The 15794-nt window shown below is 40.2% G+C and overlaps 1 protein-coding gene across 1 annotated transcript in view; it reads left to right on the forward strand.

Moving 5' to 3' along the window:
* Positions 1-9223: 9223 nt before the first annotated feature.
* LOC121719149 (B-cell receptor CD22-like) overlaps positions 9224-15794 on the forward strand; it is a 33099-nt gene continuing 26528 nt past the window's right edge. Inside the window, exons 1-3 of the mRNA XM_042104571.1 lie at positions 9224-9429; positions 13556-13894; positions 13988-14242. Of these exons, the coding sequence (XP_041960505.1) occupies positions 13711-13894; positions 13988-14242 (439 nt within the window). The 5' untranslated portion in view covers positions 9224-9429; positions 13556-13710. The remainder of the gene's footprint in view (positions 9430-13555; positions 13895-13987; positions 14243-15794) is intronic.

Consider the following 15794-nt stretch of genomic DNA (forward strand, 5'->3'; position numbering starts at 1 on the left):
CAGGTAGTTCGCTGCCCCACCTGCCAATATGGACCGCACACTCCTGGTCTATTTGATAGTGTATTGGCCCTGACTAAGTTTGTGTGATGTATAAACCACAATCCTTGTTGATACAAGTACCAATATTCGTCAAGAAAGTTTTTAATCACATTAAGATTTTCGCCATAGGCAGTAAAAGACTCCGCCATCTTTGTCAATACTTTTCGCTGAGAAAGTTTCAAATTATGACCATAACGGCCTTTCCACCAATCAGAGGCATCACTGTGGGATTGTGGGATTGTTCAGGATTGTGGGTAATGAAGTACTTATCCAAGACATCACGAATAAAAGACATTTATCTCAAAACAAGGTTAGTGCCCCATGAACTTTTGGCGTCTATATGAGCATATACAATCGCTTATTACAGCCGTATCTGGTTTTAAGTCTACCATGTGCAGTTACGTTTTTATGGCTTATACCCCAATTGTCAATGGAGAAATTGTATTTAATTTTTACTTCCGGCATCGGCTGTGGGCGGGACTGTGATGCTCTATTGCAACGCTTTTGGGCACTCATCGGGCGCTGCAATATGGCCGCCGAGTGGAGGGAAGCAAAGTCCTTTTAGGCAAGTCTCTCCACTCGGCGGCCATATTGCAACACTTTTTATGGTGCATAAAATTGATTTAGAATGTTGGGGGGAGGTGGGGAGGGGGGTAGGTGTGCCGTGGAAGGCACACTGTTCCATAAGCTGTCACATGACAAAATGAGTAAGACATGTTTGCCTTAGTATGTATATATTTTTTTACTTATTCTAAAATGTGTATATTTTCTACATTCATTTATTCTGTCACTTTACTCCCTTGCTTTACAACTTGCAAATTCAAAATGACAATAAATGCTGTATGATACTATTCATATTTTGTATTTGATACCTGTCATCATTATTCCTTTTGACTTGGATTATATACGTGTTTGTTTTTATGAAATTATCTTCCTGTATATTGTCATTAGTGATGTTCCTACTGAGGGATTGCACAGGATCAGTGAGAGCTAAGCCTAACACAGTGCAGACGAGACATGCAGAGCCTGAGTCAGTTCATGTGACCTACATAGCTAAGCTCCAGATCCACACCTGTATGGTCACTCATACAAGGTCTATAAACTGGCAGACTGGCTCCGCGTCTCATGTCTGACTGTCTGAATGTGATGTGAAATGTGAGCGTGAATGTCTTTGTGTCCTTACATCATCATCTTCTATCTACTCAATTCTGTGTCAAGGTTGCACATGTACAATCTTCACTGTTGGAAGTTAAAGGAAACTTTTCCCAGGTACGTCTGACACAACCAGTTCGTTTTAAATAGTCTGTTGGCTTTTAATATATTTGATTCATTATTTGCCATTATAGCATTTTCTTTGTCTTTTACTGTTTAGTGTATATTACGCAAAGGTAGAGTACAGGGGCGTTGTGCAAACCATATTTTTGGGTAGGCACTGGGCTGAACTGTATTTATTTATTTATTTTTTTTAAAAACCTTTTCAGATCAAAACCACACCCCGAACATAAATAATATAGGCTTATAAGATTTTTACAATTTTTTCATGGGCGCAACACATACTCAGCTGCTCATCCCGCAAGTGCATGTTCTTTACAAATGGCGCACCGTTTGAAAGGGAACTAAACAGGCTTTCCAACGGTATAAGATTTATTGCCTAAAAGCATTGTTACCACAGAGGAATAATCTACCACACACATTTCCTTACTTTTTGTGCTAAGTTTAGAAAACACCATGCAGCCACCACACAACCGACATGCAACAGACACGCAACGTTCATGCCACACCAGCCCTTAGGGCTACTGAAGACCCTACCACACCACAGTCAGATTCCCATTGTTATTCCTGACAAAGCCTATGATCTGAAAGCACACAATTGTGATTAGGCAACCCTGGACTAATTTAAGGTAACAAACTAATTAATGTTTGTCAAATATGTATCCATAATCTCGATTTAGGGAGTCAATCTCTCCATCAAACCAATTCACCCTTGTAAGGTGTTCGGGTCTGTGGGACCCATTTTCAATGTTTGCTAAAAGATAAATATGCTATTTATTATTTCTTCTAGCTCAGACTCATTAGCCTTGGCTCGTTTTCTGTGAAGAACACAAAAAATAACTTATTTTCAATGAGTGCACATGGTACAACCCCCTACACATAACTATTACATAGGAGGTCTTTGGGTCTACTGTAATATTTGAGTGTAATAATTGTAGGTGCTATGCACCTTAACTGTGTCCTCCTCCTAACTGGGCCTGCTGTGTGTGTGTGTGTGTGTGTCTGTGTCTAGGAGGTGTTCAGATCTACTGTAATAATTGAGTGTAATAACAACAACAACAACAACACATTACATTTATATAGCGCTTTTCTCGATACTCAAAGCGCATCACATGGATGGACCTCACTAGTAACCACCACCAATGTGTAGCACCCACCTGGGTGATGCACGGCAGCCATTATGCGCCAGAACGCTCACCACACACCAGCTTGAGGTGGAGAGTGAGGGAGTGAATGAGTCAATTACAGTGGAGGATGATTAGGGGGCCAGATTGAATGAGCCAGGTTGGGAATTTAGCCAGGACACCGGGGAACCCCCTACTGTAGGTGCTATGCACCTTAACTGTGTTCTCCTCCTAACTGGGCCTGCTGTGTGTGTGTGTGTGTGTGTGTGTGTGTGTGTGTGTGTTTGTGTCTGTGTGAGTGTGTCTGTGTGTCTGTGCACCTGTATGTGTGCGTGTCTGAGTATAGGCAATGTTGTCTGCTATTCCCACACATTGTTACAAAATTGATACATTTCAAGCACTTTCACCTGTTCTGATCTAAGAAATAAGCACCAATAATGATAGAAAATTGTGTTTCTATTTTTGTACCTTTTTTTAATGGAATTTCCTAATTTTTTCACAAAAATAAATTACATAAATAAATAAATCACATAAATAATTTATATTTCATTGGTAATTGAGCTTAAGTAAACATACGATACAATATGATGTGTTTTTATTCATATCTTGCAATCATACTTGTATAAATATTATATGTAATCAGGATATGAACTAGGAAAAGGCCCCAAAAAAGCTGCAAGGAGCTGCTTGTCAGCGGGGAAACCTGAGACAGAAGAATAATACACAGTGTAGACGGGAAACATTACAAAAACATAAACAAAAAATACAGTACACAAACCCCAGGTATCGCCATAGTATCCAAAAGGAATTGTGTTTTAGTGTTTCGTTTTTTCCCCTTAATCAGGAGTTTATTTCTGGTGTTGTGTCTATGCAGGGGACTGCAGATAGTAACAAGTACACACAGACAAGCATTGGATTGGTTTATAACCTGATAAACAGTACATACGTTTATGAAAATATTCAGGTCGGCAAGCTTTAATACACCTGAGCTCTCAAAGAGAGGACCAGTATGGTCTCTGAAATGTGACCAGAAGATGGTGCGAATGACTTTCTTATGAAGTGATTGTAATTTATAGAGATAACTTGGAAAGGTGTTATATTACACCATTACATTAATACACAGGATTAGATGTTAAAATCCCTTGTGCCAAAATCCAAGGTAAAAACACATTCAAGCCCCTGCTCAAGTTTAACTTTAAAAAAGCACACTACCCACAAATCCGCCAACAAATGGTCACAAACACAATACAAATGGCCCATCCAACAGCAGTATATAGTATGCGGCATGTCATTGGGGTTATCAAGTGGGCACCCTCATTCACCGATGTTTCGTTAAGTTAAGTCACGACACCTCATGAAGGCTTAACAGTGAAACCAGCGTCCTGGAGACACTCCCCTCCATGCTGCCACCATATTACCACATTGAAATATTCAATACCCAAAATACTCTTAACCAGCCCAGGCATGGTCAAGGTTGGCTAGGTTGGTCCGTCCCGTTGATGTGGACTGAACCATAGACATAAAAACCTTGGCCAACCAACCATCAACCTAGGCACAGCCCATCACAAACAAAAGAAGTTACACAAAACAAATTAGCCTGTTAGCTTACGCCCCATGCTGCCACCATATTACCACAACAAACATCCAAATACCCTTAACCAACCTAGGCATGGTCTAAGTTGGCTAGGTGGGTCCGTCCCGTTGATGCGGACTGAACCATAAACCATAAAAAACCTTAGCCAAGTACCATCAACCTAGGCACAGTCCATCACAAACACAAAACAAATGAGCCAGTTAGCTTACCTTAGCTTGCGCCCCAGGAAGGGTAACTTCTCCTTACCCACAACCATTCACTTGCCCATTCTGCTGCCAAATACATGTTACTAACCACCTGCCTTAGACTTCAACCACAAATGCCCAATTCAGACAGCAAGCCAATAGCAGATCTGGCCACAAACCCACGTGCACCAATTTCAATAGGCCTTAATTGTGCACTCCAACCTCGCTTGGCTGCCTCCTCTGCTATTTCAGTGTATTTAGCTCTCTTCAGCTCCTTGGCCACTTTCACTCTGTCTTCCCAAGGAACAGTGAGTTCAATGAAGTAAACTATCTTCTCTGAATCCGACCATAGAATTACGTCGGGTCGTAGTTTAGTACTCACTATATGTGGAGGTACCGCCATCTGCTGGCCAAGATCAACCTTCATTTCCCAGCCCGCCCCACACCAAATGATATTACAGTAAAGTAAATGCGGTTCGAAGAAAGATCTGTACAGGGTGAGTAGTGCTGAGAAGGTAATCTCTTAACTTAAAAAATAGACCGAAGTACATAGATCATTTCTTGGTGAGTTGCTCAATATGATATTTAAAGTTTAAGTATTCATCAATGTAAACCCCCTGGAATTTTGTGGGTTTTTTTTTTTAGTTTTGATTTTTACAAATTTTTACATATATTTATTTAAAAGCCTAATAATGTGGTGGGTCCACCAGACCCGGGAACATTGGCTGTGTGACAAAAATATGAACACCTAAGGGATAAGGGGGCAAGAGCACTCTTAGGGGGTAAGGGGGATATATGAACACCTTACAAGGTTTAAGGGGGCAAGAGCACTCTGTTGTTACCTGCCCACTTCTCTTCATCGTGCTGTCTGCCTGCTTAGCTAAAGTCACCGTCTCGCTAAATCTCGCCTATTGAACAGAGACCAGCTGAGCCAACAGCAGTTCAGAACCAGCAGCAGCTCTCAAACAGCTGATTGCAGCTAGGGAGACCCGAGAGAGAAATGAGTGGATGACACGTTAACTGATAGCCTAAGCTAATAACAATGTGTTGGAAATAAACAATACATTCCTTATTGCCTGTAGTACAGCCCCTCTGTATCTACTGAGTTGGATAACCTGCGTGACCACCCAGATAGTGCTGCAGTATGCTGATCTTCATTAACATCATAGTGTTGTTATTGCTGTTTTAGTGGTATAGAGTGATGATTTTTAAAGTCATGTTCTCCTGTTCCATGTGCATCCTGTTCCATACCACATCTATCAGCAATTGATAAAGTAATGTGATATCAGCAGCATTGTCTCCACTGATCCACAGTATATTGTCTTCACCATGATCATTATTTTGATGATGTGCATAATTTACAGGTTGATGCAGACATGTACGTCTGTGGACCCCTTTTCGTTGCATTCCTTCTGTCTGCACCAGGTCTGGCAATCTATCTGTATTCTAGATTCTCTATATTCTATTATATACTGATGTCATAGATAAAAGCATGGGCTTCATGCAAAATTTGAGCCCCCACCATCGACTTTAAGGTAGAGCTGCGTTGTAGGCGCTAGGGTTAGTGTTAGAGTTAGGGTAACGGTTAGGGTTAGGCAAGACAGCGCTGCCTTGAAGTCGCCGGTAGCAGCATTGCCTTGAAGTCCACAGTGGGGGCCTAAACCAGCTCCACTCATATTTCTGTCTGTGGAATATGTGACTTGGCTCAGACCCATGTTCATATGCTGATTGTTGTTCACACCAATTGGGTTTCTATGTTACAGCAATTTTAAAACTGTCCAGCCAAGCACCTATACTGCCCTGCTAGGCAGCCAATCCAGCATGAGTTTATTTAAGCAATAAGCCTCTACAAGCTAGGCTCCAGTGATTTTAGGACAGCATTGATAGGTGCCTAAACCTAAAGTGCCTAATCACAGGAAACTACAGATTCTAGTCTTTTTTTACAATTGATTGCATGACAACAAGCAAAAGTGTACATGCGCAAGTCTCTAAGCCACTGCAAAGCAACATAAAACATGCAATTTCAGAAATTCTGCAACGGTCATGGGGAAACAGCATAGGTAAGGGCTAATGTCCACTGATCATTGTCAGAGAATAAATCCCGACAGGGAAACTGGTGCAGCAGACAGAGAGACTAATGCTGTTTCTAAAACATAGATACAGCTTCTTAGCCTGGGTGCCAGCCGACCTTAGTCCCGTCCAGTTTCTGTGTGTCCGGGTGTAAATAGCATGGCTGGCTACCTACACCCAGGTACATGTCTCTTCTATGCTATGCTATGCTATGCTATGCTATGCTATGCTATGCTATGCTATGCTATGTACTGTACATCCAGATGTAAAAAGCCACCTAGACTATTCCCTCCATGTACAAATAGCATTGATTAAGAATTAATGTAGGAACAATGTTTCACATATGAGGAACAAAGCATTTAGTAATAGTTTACACATGCTTAATAGTGTGCAGTTATTATAAAGTGTTGCCACATTGAATGCTATTAACACCTGGGTGCAAATAGCATTTGCTTTAACATCCTCTTTGCAAATCCATATTATGCTGTGCTGTGTGTTCTACACATAGTTTCACCATGAACACCATGTATGAAGTGATTTCAAAATGTTTCAATTCTTTGATCCCTTGTTTTGATTCTTCTTATCAGTAGTTTTGGGAGTAGTGAAAATTAATCAAAAATAAAATGTGAATTTACAAACGTTCATGTATTTTGTTTAGGTGTTTCAGGAAATAAGTATGGTGTGGAATACAGCTTAACAGAGATCTGTGCACCATCTGGTTCTGCAGTGGATATTCCCTGCACATACACCTATCCAACAAAGGACAGAGTTATGAAAGCATTCTGGTTTACGAAATGGGAGAAAGACAAGGAACCTGAAGACTTGTTTCAGAGTGAAGACTATCGAGATCGAGCTGAATATCGGGGGAGTAAAGAGCATGACTGTACTCTCAGGATAAAAAATCTGAGAGACACAGACCATGGGCTGAAATATAGATTTAGGTTCATAACAGATGATCCGGATGGAAAATATGCTGGCAATGAAGTGACTCTTTATGTGACAGGTAATTATCTAATGTTAATAACTGTAATCATATTAATCTGATTATAATTTAATATAATGCATATGCAATGTCATGGTTAAACTCCATTATTAACTCATTTGACCTCTCATGACTTTCACCATGGGAAATTGATTTTTTACCAGGATAAGAAGGTGACACTGGTTTATGTTATCCTTGACTACCTTATTACAAGATTCAATAATCTGTTTGATACCGTATTTTCCAGACTATAAATCGCTCCATAGTATAAGTCGCATCAGTCAAAAAATGTGTCATGAAGAGGAAAACACATATAAATTACACTGGACTATAAGTCACATTTATTTAGAAATGTATTTCACAAAATCCAATCCATGTGGAGGCACAATCCAGCAGCAGAGCAAATGCTCAGGAGGCTACCTCTCAGAGCGAGAGAAAAAAAAAGTGTGTTTTAATAGAACGTGCAAACTTCCGATGATGCTATACTACAGAAGCTACCTTATTTTAGAGACTGTTCACCTGCCTTTCTTAACCAGTATGGACATTTAATCTGGAAAGGCGAGTTATTCAACTACACAATAGCACACAACAGGCTGAATAGGTGTCCGGTATGTTAATGTAACACATTAAAGGGATATTCCACCATTTGGGGAAAACGCTCATTTTCCACCTCCCCTCGAGTTAAACAATTGATTTTTACCTTTCTCCAATTCATCCAGCTGTTCTGTGAGTTTGGCGATACCACTTTTAGCTCCAGCCTAGCATAGATCATTGAATCGGATTGAAGTGGATTAGCATCTCGCCTGCTAGTGTAACGGAGGCGAACTGAGCTAGCTTAAGACCGCTTCTAACCGCTGAGTTGGATCGGGAGTGAGGTTTAGGGGGGGTGAGTGTAATGGATGCCAGCTAGCTTAGCTGTGTGTGTGGAACGTTGGTAAACTTCACTCCCTGACGCCTTAAGAGTGCTGCTGGCATGCGAGTTAGTAGCCTGGGCTTTTAGCTCAACTGTCAGCACGCTCTCCTCACGATCCGAGGTGCTGCTGTTCGCTGGTTTGAGTCCGGGCGTGTGCAGGGCTGAATCGCACAGGTTCAACACAATGCAGCTTACACTAGCATCATGCTTAAAAGTGACTAAGATTTCCGGTAATAAGCGAGCGAGTCCACAAGCAAGTTCCCAATCTCATTCCACAAGACTTGCACCCTCTCGCGGCTGTAGACGATAATGTTTACTCCTTGGTTCATGTCAGTCAGTATGAATTAACAATTAAAAACATGTTACATAAGTATATATATTTTGATATATTAATCATGCCTGACTATAAGTAACATAAAAAAATTGTGACTTATAGCAAAGTCCTTTTAGGCAAGTCCCTCCACTCGGCGGCCATATTGCAACGCTTTTTGGGTACTCATCGGGCATCCTATTCGGCAGAAATGCGCGTGCGCAAGGCTTTACGACACCAACCTTGATCCAGCGGCGAGTTCACAACACATGATTGGCACGATGTCTGCACAAACACTATATAATTGGCTCAATTTATTCACATCACACCACATGATTGGCTCAATGTATTCACATGTCGACGTTTTGCCAAGGAAGGGGTGGGATATGTGTAGTAACAGCGTTACAAACTAACCCCATGCATTTCTATGGAGGATTTTTTGAGTGCTCTGTCTCATTAGAAAGTCTCTGCTTATAGTCCAGAAAATATGGTAGTACATCAGCTAATTAGTTGTCACTCTTAGATAACCTGCTCTCTGAAAACCTCTCCATAGGATATACCACAAGTCAGCTGACCTCTCTATAAATATCTAAAATAGCAACATTTATTCAACCATCCAAATAAGAACTAGATATGACATATTTAATAGTATATGCAGTGTTGATATATGTGCACTGGAAAACAGTAAGCTCTCTGATCCTCATAGGTCTACTAAATGTGAATAAAAACAGAGAGAATCGGAGAGTGACACTGACCTGCACCTCCACCTGCCCTCCGAACTCCAGACCCACCTACATCTGGTACAGGAACAGACAACCTGTTGGTGCCAAATACACGACCAGCGGCAACACTCTGGTGATTAACCCGGTCAGTAACGATGACAGTGGACATTACTCCTGTGCTCTCAGAGGACATGAAGATCATCCCTCTCCACCAGTGTGTGAGTGCAATTACACTGATTTAGATCCAGAGGACCACATGCTTGGAGTGTTTTTCATCTAGCTCCCATGCGGTAGATATTATTTATACCTAATTCAAAATGGTAACATTTACCATTGGTAACACCTGATGCATGAAATGGTGGTACTGTCAGCATTATACAATAGTTATCTTCATCACAGTGTTATTTTTCATTAGCAGTGGATGAAATGGTAATGTGAGGTTATTTGAATTTGTAAGGCCGATAGCTAATGTTTTACAGTGCATGGATTGATATATAAGCCTCTGTGATATGAAACACTGTTGTGTCATTGAAATGCAATGAATCTGAGTTTCAAAAGCTTTTGCCTGCATGTTATAATGATTTATTGTGTTCTGATGGTAATTTTGATACCACAGATGAATAGAGACCCAGTCAGACCAATAGTATGAAAAATCAGGAACAGAGTTTATTTCCAATGATGCGCATCAAGGGAGAGACAGCATGACTTCACCTAAAGATGCATCAGCTGCTCTAACTAGACAAGGAAATAGTTAGGGTTTACGTATTGGTCATCACAATACAAGGCGTTGGTCATCCCATCTCACGTGGACTACACTGATTAGTGGCAACCTGGCAATCCGGAGCAGATAGCTACTGATACAGCCATGCAGAACAGTGAAACACTGCAAAGTCATAATATTCCCACTTATCTCTAAATACAGTCACACACAGATATACACAGGGACAGTACAGATATCATACAGTCATTACATAGAATTATACTTGTAGTATCAAAGTGACCCATTAATGATAAATGCAGAACATTAAACCACAAATTGGAATATTGGACATAATGCAGAACATTAAACCACATATTGGAATATTGGACATAATGTTATTCCACTTTCTCTCAATTCTAACAAAAAGTATCAGAATACTAAATGGCAAGTAAGGCTATAAAGGACTTTAATTGCTAATATGAATCATTAGCCAAAGCTTTTTACATAGACAATAGCTAAACTTATCTTGTATGCAACACTACTGTTAATTAACTAAGTGTGCTAGTTCACTACTAAATGGTGTCACCCATGTTAAACTAATTCCATGTTTAAGTAATTCAACATAAAAACACACACACATGCCATGTCATATTACAGAAGAATAATCTGTTTTTTGCAAAACATTTGAGAAATATTACTGCACAAAACATCCTACTTCCAGCACACCCGGTTAACAAGAAGTAACAATAACATAGTTATCTTACAATATTAATATACAGAAACTCATATTTAGCATTTTAAATACTTAATTCCGTTACATATTCTGTTACTTCCCAACACTGTCCAGGTGTATCACATTGCTGGAGCGTGACATATACCCACCAGGAGATCTGTGCTGTGGAAGGTTCCTCTGTGGACATAACATGCTACTATTCTTACCCCAGTGGCTATGCTGTCACAACACCACTCTGGGTTTCCAGTTTGGGTTCTGATGAGAGGATGGATTTTAGTGTGAAAAATACATATGGCAACCATGTGGAATATCTTGGAAATAAAAATAATGACTGCAGCCTAAGGATAAAGGAACTTAGTTTGAATCACAAAGGAAAATATTACTTCAGATTTGAAACAAATGACACAACTGGGAGGTGGAACAGAAAAACTGATGTCTCTCTCAGTGTGGCAGGTAATTTAGTGTTTATATCTAGTATTTAGTGTCTATGTCTTAAATTTCCCCTTGGGGATCAATAAAGTATCTATCAATCTATCAATCTATCTATCTATCTATCTATCTATCTATCTAGTATATTTAAAACATGGATTTACAGAAACAATGCAACAAATGGTTTTACTGAAACATCCATTTCATTTTCTGATCCTCATAGGTCCACTAAAGGTGAATAAAAACAGAGAGAATCGGAGAGTGACACTGACCTGCACCTCCACCTGCCCTCCGAACTCCAGACCCACCTACATCTGGTACAGGAACAGACAACCTGTTGGTGCCAAATACACGACCAGCGGCAACACTCTGGTGATTAACCCAGTCAGTAAAGATGACAGTGGACATTACTCCTGTGCTCTAAGTGGACATGAGGACCATCCCTCTCCACCAGTGTGTGAGTGCAATTACACTGATTTAGATCCAGAGGATCACATGCTTGGAGTGTTTTTCATCTAGCTCCCATGTGGTAGATATTATTTATACCTAATTCAAAATGCTAATTCATTTATGTGGTGCAGTCCACCTTACTGTGATCACAGAATTCATAGTTTACCCACCTTATTTTACCACTACACCCCTGTTGATGGTAGTACCAAAGTCCTTTTAGGCAAGTCCTTCCACTCGGCGGTCATATTGCAACGCTTTTTTAGGCACTCATCAGGCATTCTATTCGGCAGAAAGGCATGTGCGCAAGGCTTCACGACTCAAATCTTGCTTCATCGGCGAGTTCACAACACATGATTGGCATGATGTCTTCACAACACACCATATGATTGGCTCAATGTATTCACATGTCAACGTTTTGCCGAGGAAGGGGTTGGAAATGTGTAGACAAACTAACCCCATACATTTCTATGGAGGATTTTTTGAGTGCTGTGTCTCCTCATTAGAAAGTCTCTGGTAGAATCTACTGTCTAGCCTGACGAGCCAGACCCACATTAAAATGTAGGGTCTGGGCACTCACCGTTCGCAGTGCTCAGTCCGAGGGGCGGGATAATCGGTTGTCTTTCAAATTCCCTCTGCACACAATAGGACAGCGCTATGAGTCTCATGCGTTTCCCACCAGCGGAGCTAGTTGGCTAGTTCAAACTTTTGCCAACTTAATAAAAGCTTAACTCTTCTCACACTGTTCGCCAACAGCAACATTATCTTATTTGTTTTCAAGTAGCAGGGAATTCAAGCCAAACCGTTGCAACTTTGCCATCAATCATTATGTTAAGCCCACCTAACGACTCTATACACAATTTGATTGGCCTGATAGAAGTTTAATTTTTCGAGCTCACAAGTAGGGTTGCAAAATTCCGGGAATTTTCAGTTGGAAACTTTCCATGGGAATTAACAGGAATATACGGAAATTAACGGGAATAAATGGGAATTAATGGGAATAAACTGGGAATTTTTAATATGGCAAGTTAGTCTATAACAGGAAACTTAAATGTAATGAACAAAACCCCATCTTGCAGCATAATATTAGTTAAAACAACCTGATTTAATGCAATTTCAGTCAATTCCCAGTGAAAATGTCATCTCATGTGGGAATAACTGGTGTGAAACTGGGGGAAGTTTGCAAACAGAGTTGCCCAGTCATGGGCTTGTCGTCACTTTTGTCCTCATTCAAATGGGTGTACGTCATTTTGCATAAACTGTAATGGGACGATTAATCTGTCTGATTAAGCTTGACAATTTATATATAATTTACATAATCTATAAGGTTGGGTTGGGGTGGTATGTTGTGTCATTATTTGTTTTACCATTTTCTGGGATTCTAACTGAACAAACTGATTGTCAGTCAATGTTCCAACCAATTGGATTTTGTTGTTGAGTGGCGTGGTGTATCTTGGGCAGTTCAGTGGTTTCAGTGTCGCTAGCTTAGCACGCTAGTAAACCATAGGCAGAGAATGGGATTCCCGCTAGCATGTTAGCTATCTTTGTATGCTAAGCTAAACGAAAATACGAACAAACAAATCATATTACTTATTACGAAACAAAATGTTAATGTCTGTATATGAAACAGTAGGAATTACAAAAAAACTCCCAGTTAATTCCCGTAAATTCCCATTAATTCCCATAATTTCCTTTAATTCCATGAAAGTTTCCAATTTGGAATATTTCCAAAATTCCCCAGCTTAACTTCCCATGGAAAGTTTCCGGTAAGTTTCCGGAAATTTACCGGAAATTTTCCGCCCCTTTGCAACCCTACTCGCAAGCCAACGGACAGTTGCTAGACTAGCCCTGGCAGCAAATGTAATTTGCTGCCGCTAGGGTGCGTCTAGATTTCTAGGCTACCTACTGTCAGCATTATGCAATAGTCATCTTCATCACAGTATTGTAGATGATGTGTCATTAAAAACTATGGTGGTTGTTCAGATAACTACAGATTGACAGATTTAAAAGTGTGTGTGTGTGTGTGTGTGTGCAGGTGTATTTTCTTGCAGTAGTGTGGCATATACCCACCAGGAGATCTGTGCTGTGGAAGGTTCCTCTGTGGACATAACATGCTACTATTCTTACCCCAGTGGCTATGCTGTCACAACACCACTCTGGGTTTCCAGTTTGGGTTCTGGAGAGGAGACGATGGATTTTAGTGTGGAAAATACATATGACAACCATATGGAATATATTGGAAATAAAAATAATGACTGTAGCCTAAGGATAAAGGAACTTAGTGTGAAGCATACAGGACAATATTACTTCAGATTTGAAACAAATAAGGATGACGAGGAGTTTTCTGGAAAACCTGTCTCTCTCTCTGTGACAGGTAATTTACCATATTCAGAACACATTTGTTTCTCTACAGTGTTGGCTTAATAACCATAGACATGATTCTGATTGCTCTGATTGTTTTTTGCAGGTTTGATGGTAAATATGGATCCTGATACAGTGAAAGAAGGGGAGAATGTCACACTGACCTGCATCACCACCTGCACTTTGAGTGACCCCCCCTCTTACCTCTGGTACAAGAACTCCCAACCTATTGCAGACAGCCAGACATTAATGGAATACCTGTACCTAAACCCAGTACGCATTGATGATTCAGGCAGTTACTCCTGTGCTGTGGGAGGACATGAGGACCATCCATCACCTGTACGGACTCTTAGTGTCAGGTGTAAGTGCACTACATTATATTGTTATATTCTATTAGGGGCTATTTTTGAATATGTTACAAGTGATTGTGACATTGGTAAAGAATATGCCCACGGCTGTAGTTCGGCCATAATACACAATATTGTTTAACTAGATGCAGAATAGTGTACATATAAAGTTTAAACTAATATAAGCGTGTTAAATAATTTCTGTAATATTATACTTATTTCATGCAGATGCACCAAGAAATGTCTCAGTATCACTGAGTTTTACTGGTTATATACTGGAAGGAAGCTCAGTGACTCTGACCTGCAGCAGTGATGCCAACCCACAAGCAACCTACACCTGGTTTAAGGTGAAAAGGGGTCAAACCTTTTCTATGGGATCAGGACAGCAGTTGAACATCAGTAATATCAGCTCGGAGTTTAGCGGGCAGTTCTACTGCAGAGCTGAGAACAATATTGGATACAGTGATTCTGAACCATTTCTGGTGGATGTTCATTGTGGGTATCATTTACTTTAACAATATAATTTTAGATATGAGTTACATACATTTGTAAGTGAAATTTGGTGAAATAACACTGACTATGTTTCCATGCACACCATATTCTGGTTTTATTCGGAATAATGACAGTATTCTGATTGCACATGAGTCATGTACTCTAGCTGCCTTATTCCAGCTGCCATAACCTGATTAAGTCTTTTAACTGGAATATTGTGGAATGTAAACACATTAGATGGAAAATGCCCCTCTCAAAATATTAAATTCTGTCTGTGCATGTTCATGCAAGGAATTTTTGTAGCTTGGTTTGATGCCCTGAAGCTTGGCAAACAGGGAAAAGTGTAGTAAAAAGTTTACACTTCTAGAGTGAAGATGAGGTCAATTCATGTATTAAAACCTGAAAGGTTTTAGAAATGTCAAGATGGAATTTATCCATTGGTGAAAGCATCATATTCTGAATATTTACATTACCAGAATATGGTCCTTAATCGGAATATGATGGGCATGGAAACGTAGTCATTGACTTTATTTTCAACTCTCCAATTAGACGGCCCAAAGAACACATCTGCATCAATCACTCCTTCTGGCGACATAGTGGAGGGTGATTCAGTGACTTTGACCTGCAGCAGTAATGCCAACCCACCAGTGCACAACTACACGTGGTACAAGATCAACAGAGTTAACACTTCATTAGGATCAGAGCAGAATCTCAGTTTTACTAACATCAGCTCTGGGGACATGGGGCAATACTATTGTGAAGTGGCAAACACAGTTGCATCCAGTTACTCTGCAGTGCTACATATGAATGTTTACTGTGAGTACTGCTGAATTACTTGTCCTTACATTGAATATATTCACACCAAAATACATTTTAAACGAAACATGTGTCAGCACAATTTGTCACCCTGTATGTTTTTTGTTGTTCTTAACTAGATTCCCCCAGGAACACAGAAGTGATCATTAGTTCCTCTGGAGAGGGAAGTTTAGTGACTCTCACCTGCAACACTGACTCCAATCCCCCAGTGCACACATACTCCTGGTACAGGAAGAATAGTAGTGGTCCTGTTCTTAC

Source organism: Alosa sapidissima, chromosome 9 (genome assembly GCF_018492685.1).
Source record: "Alosa sapidissima isolate fAloSap1 chromosome 9, fAloSap1.pri, whole genome shotgun sequence".
NCBI lineage: Eukaryota > Metazoa > Chordata > Actinopteri > Clupeiformes > Clupeidae > Alosa > Alosa sapidissima.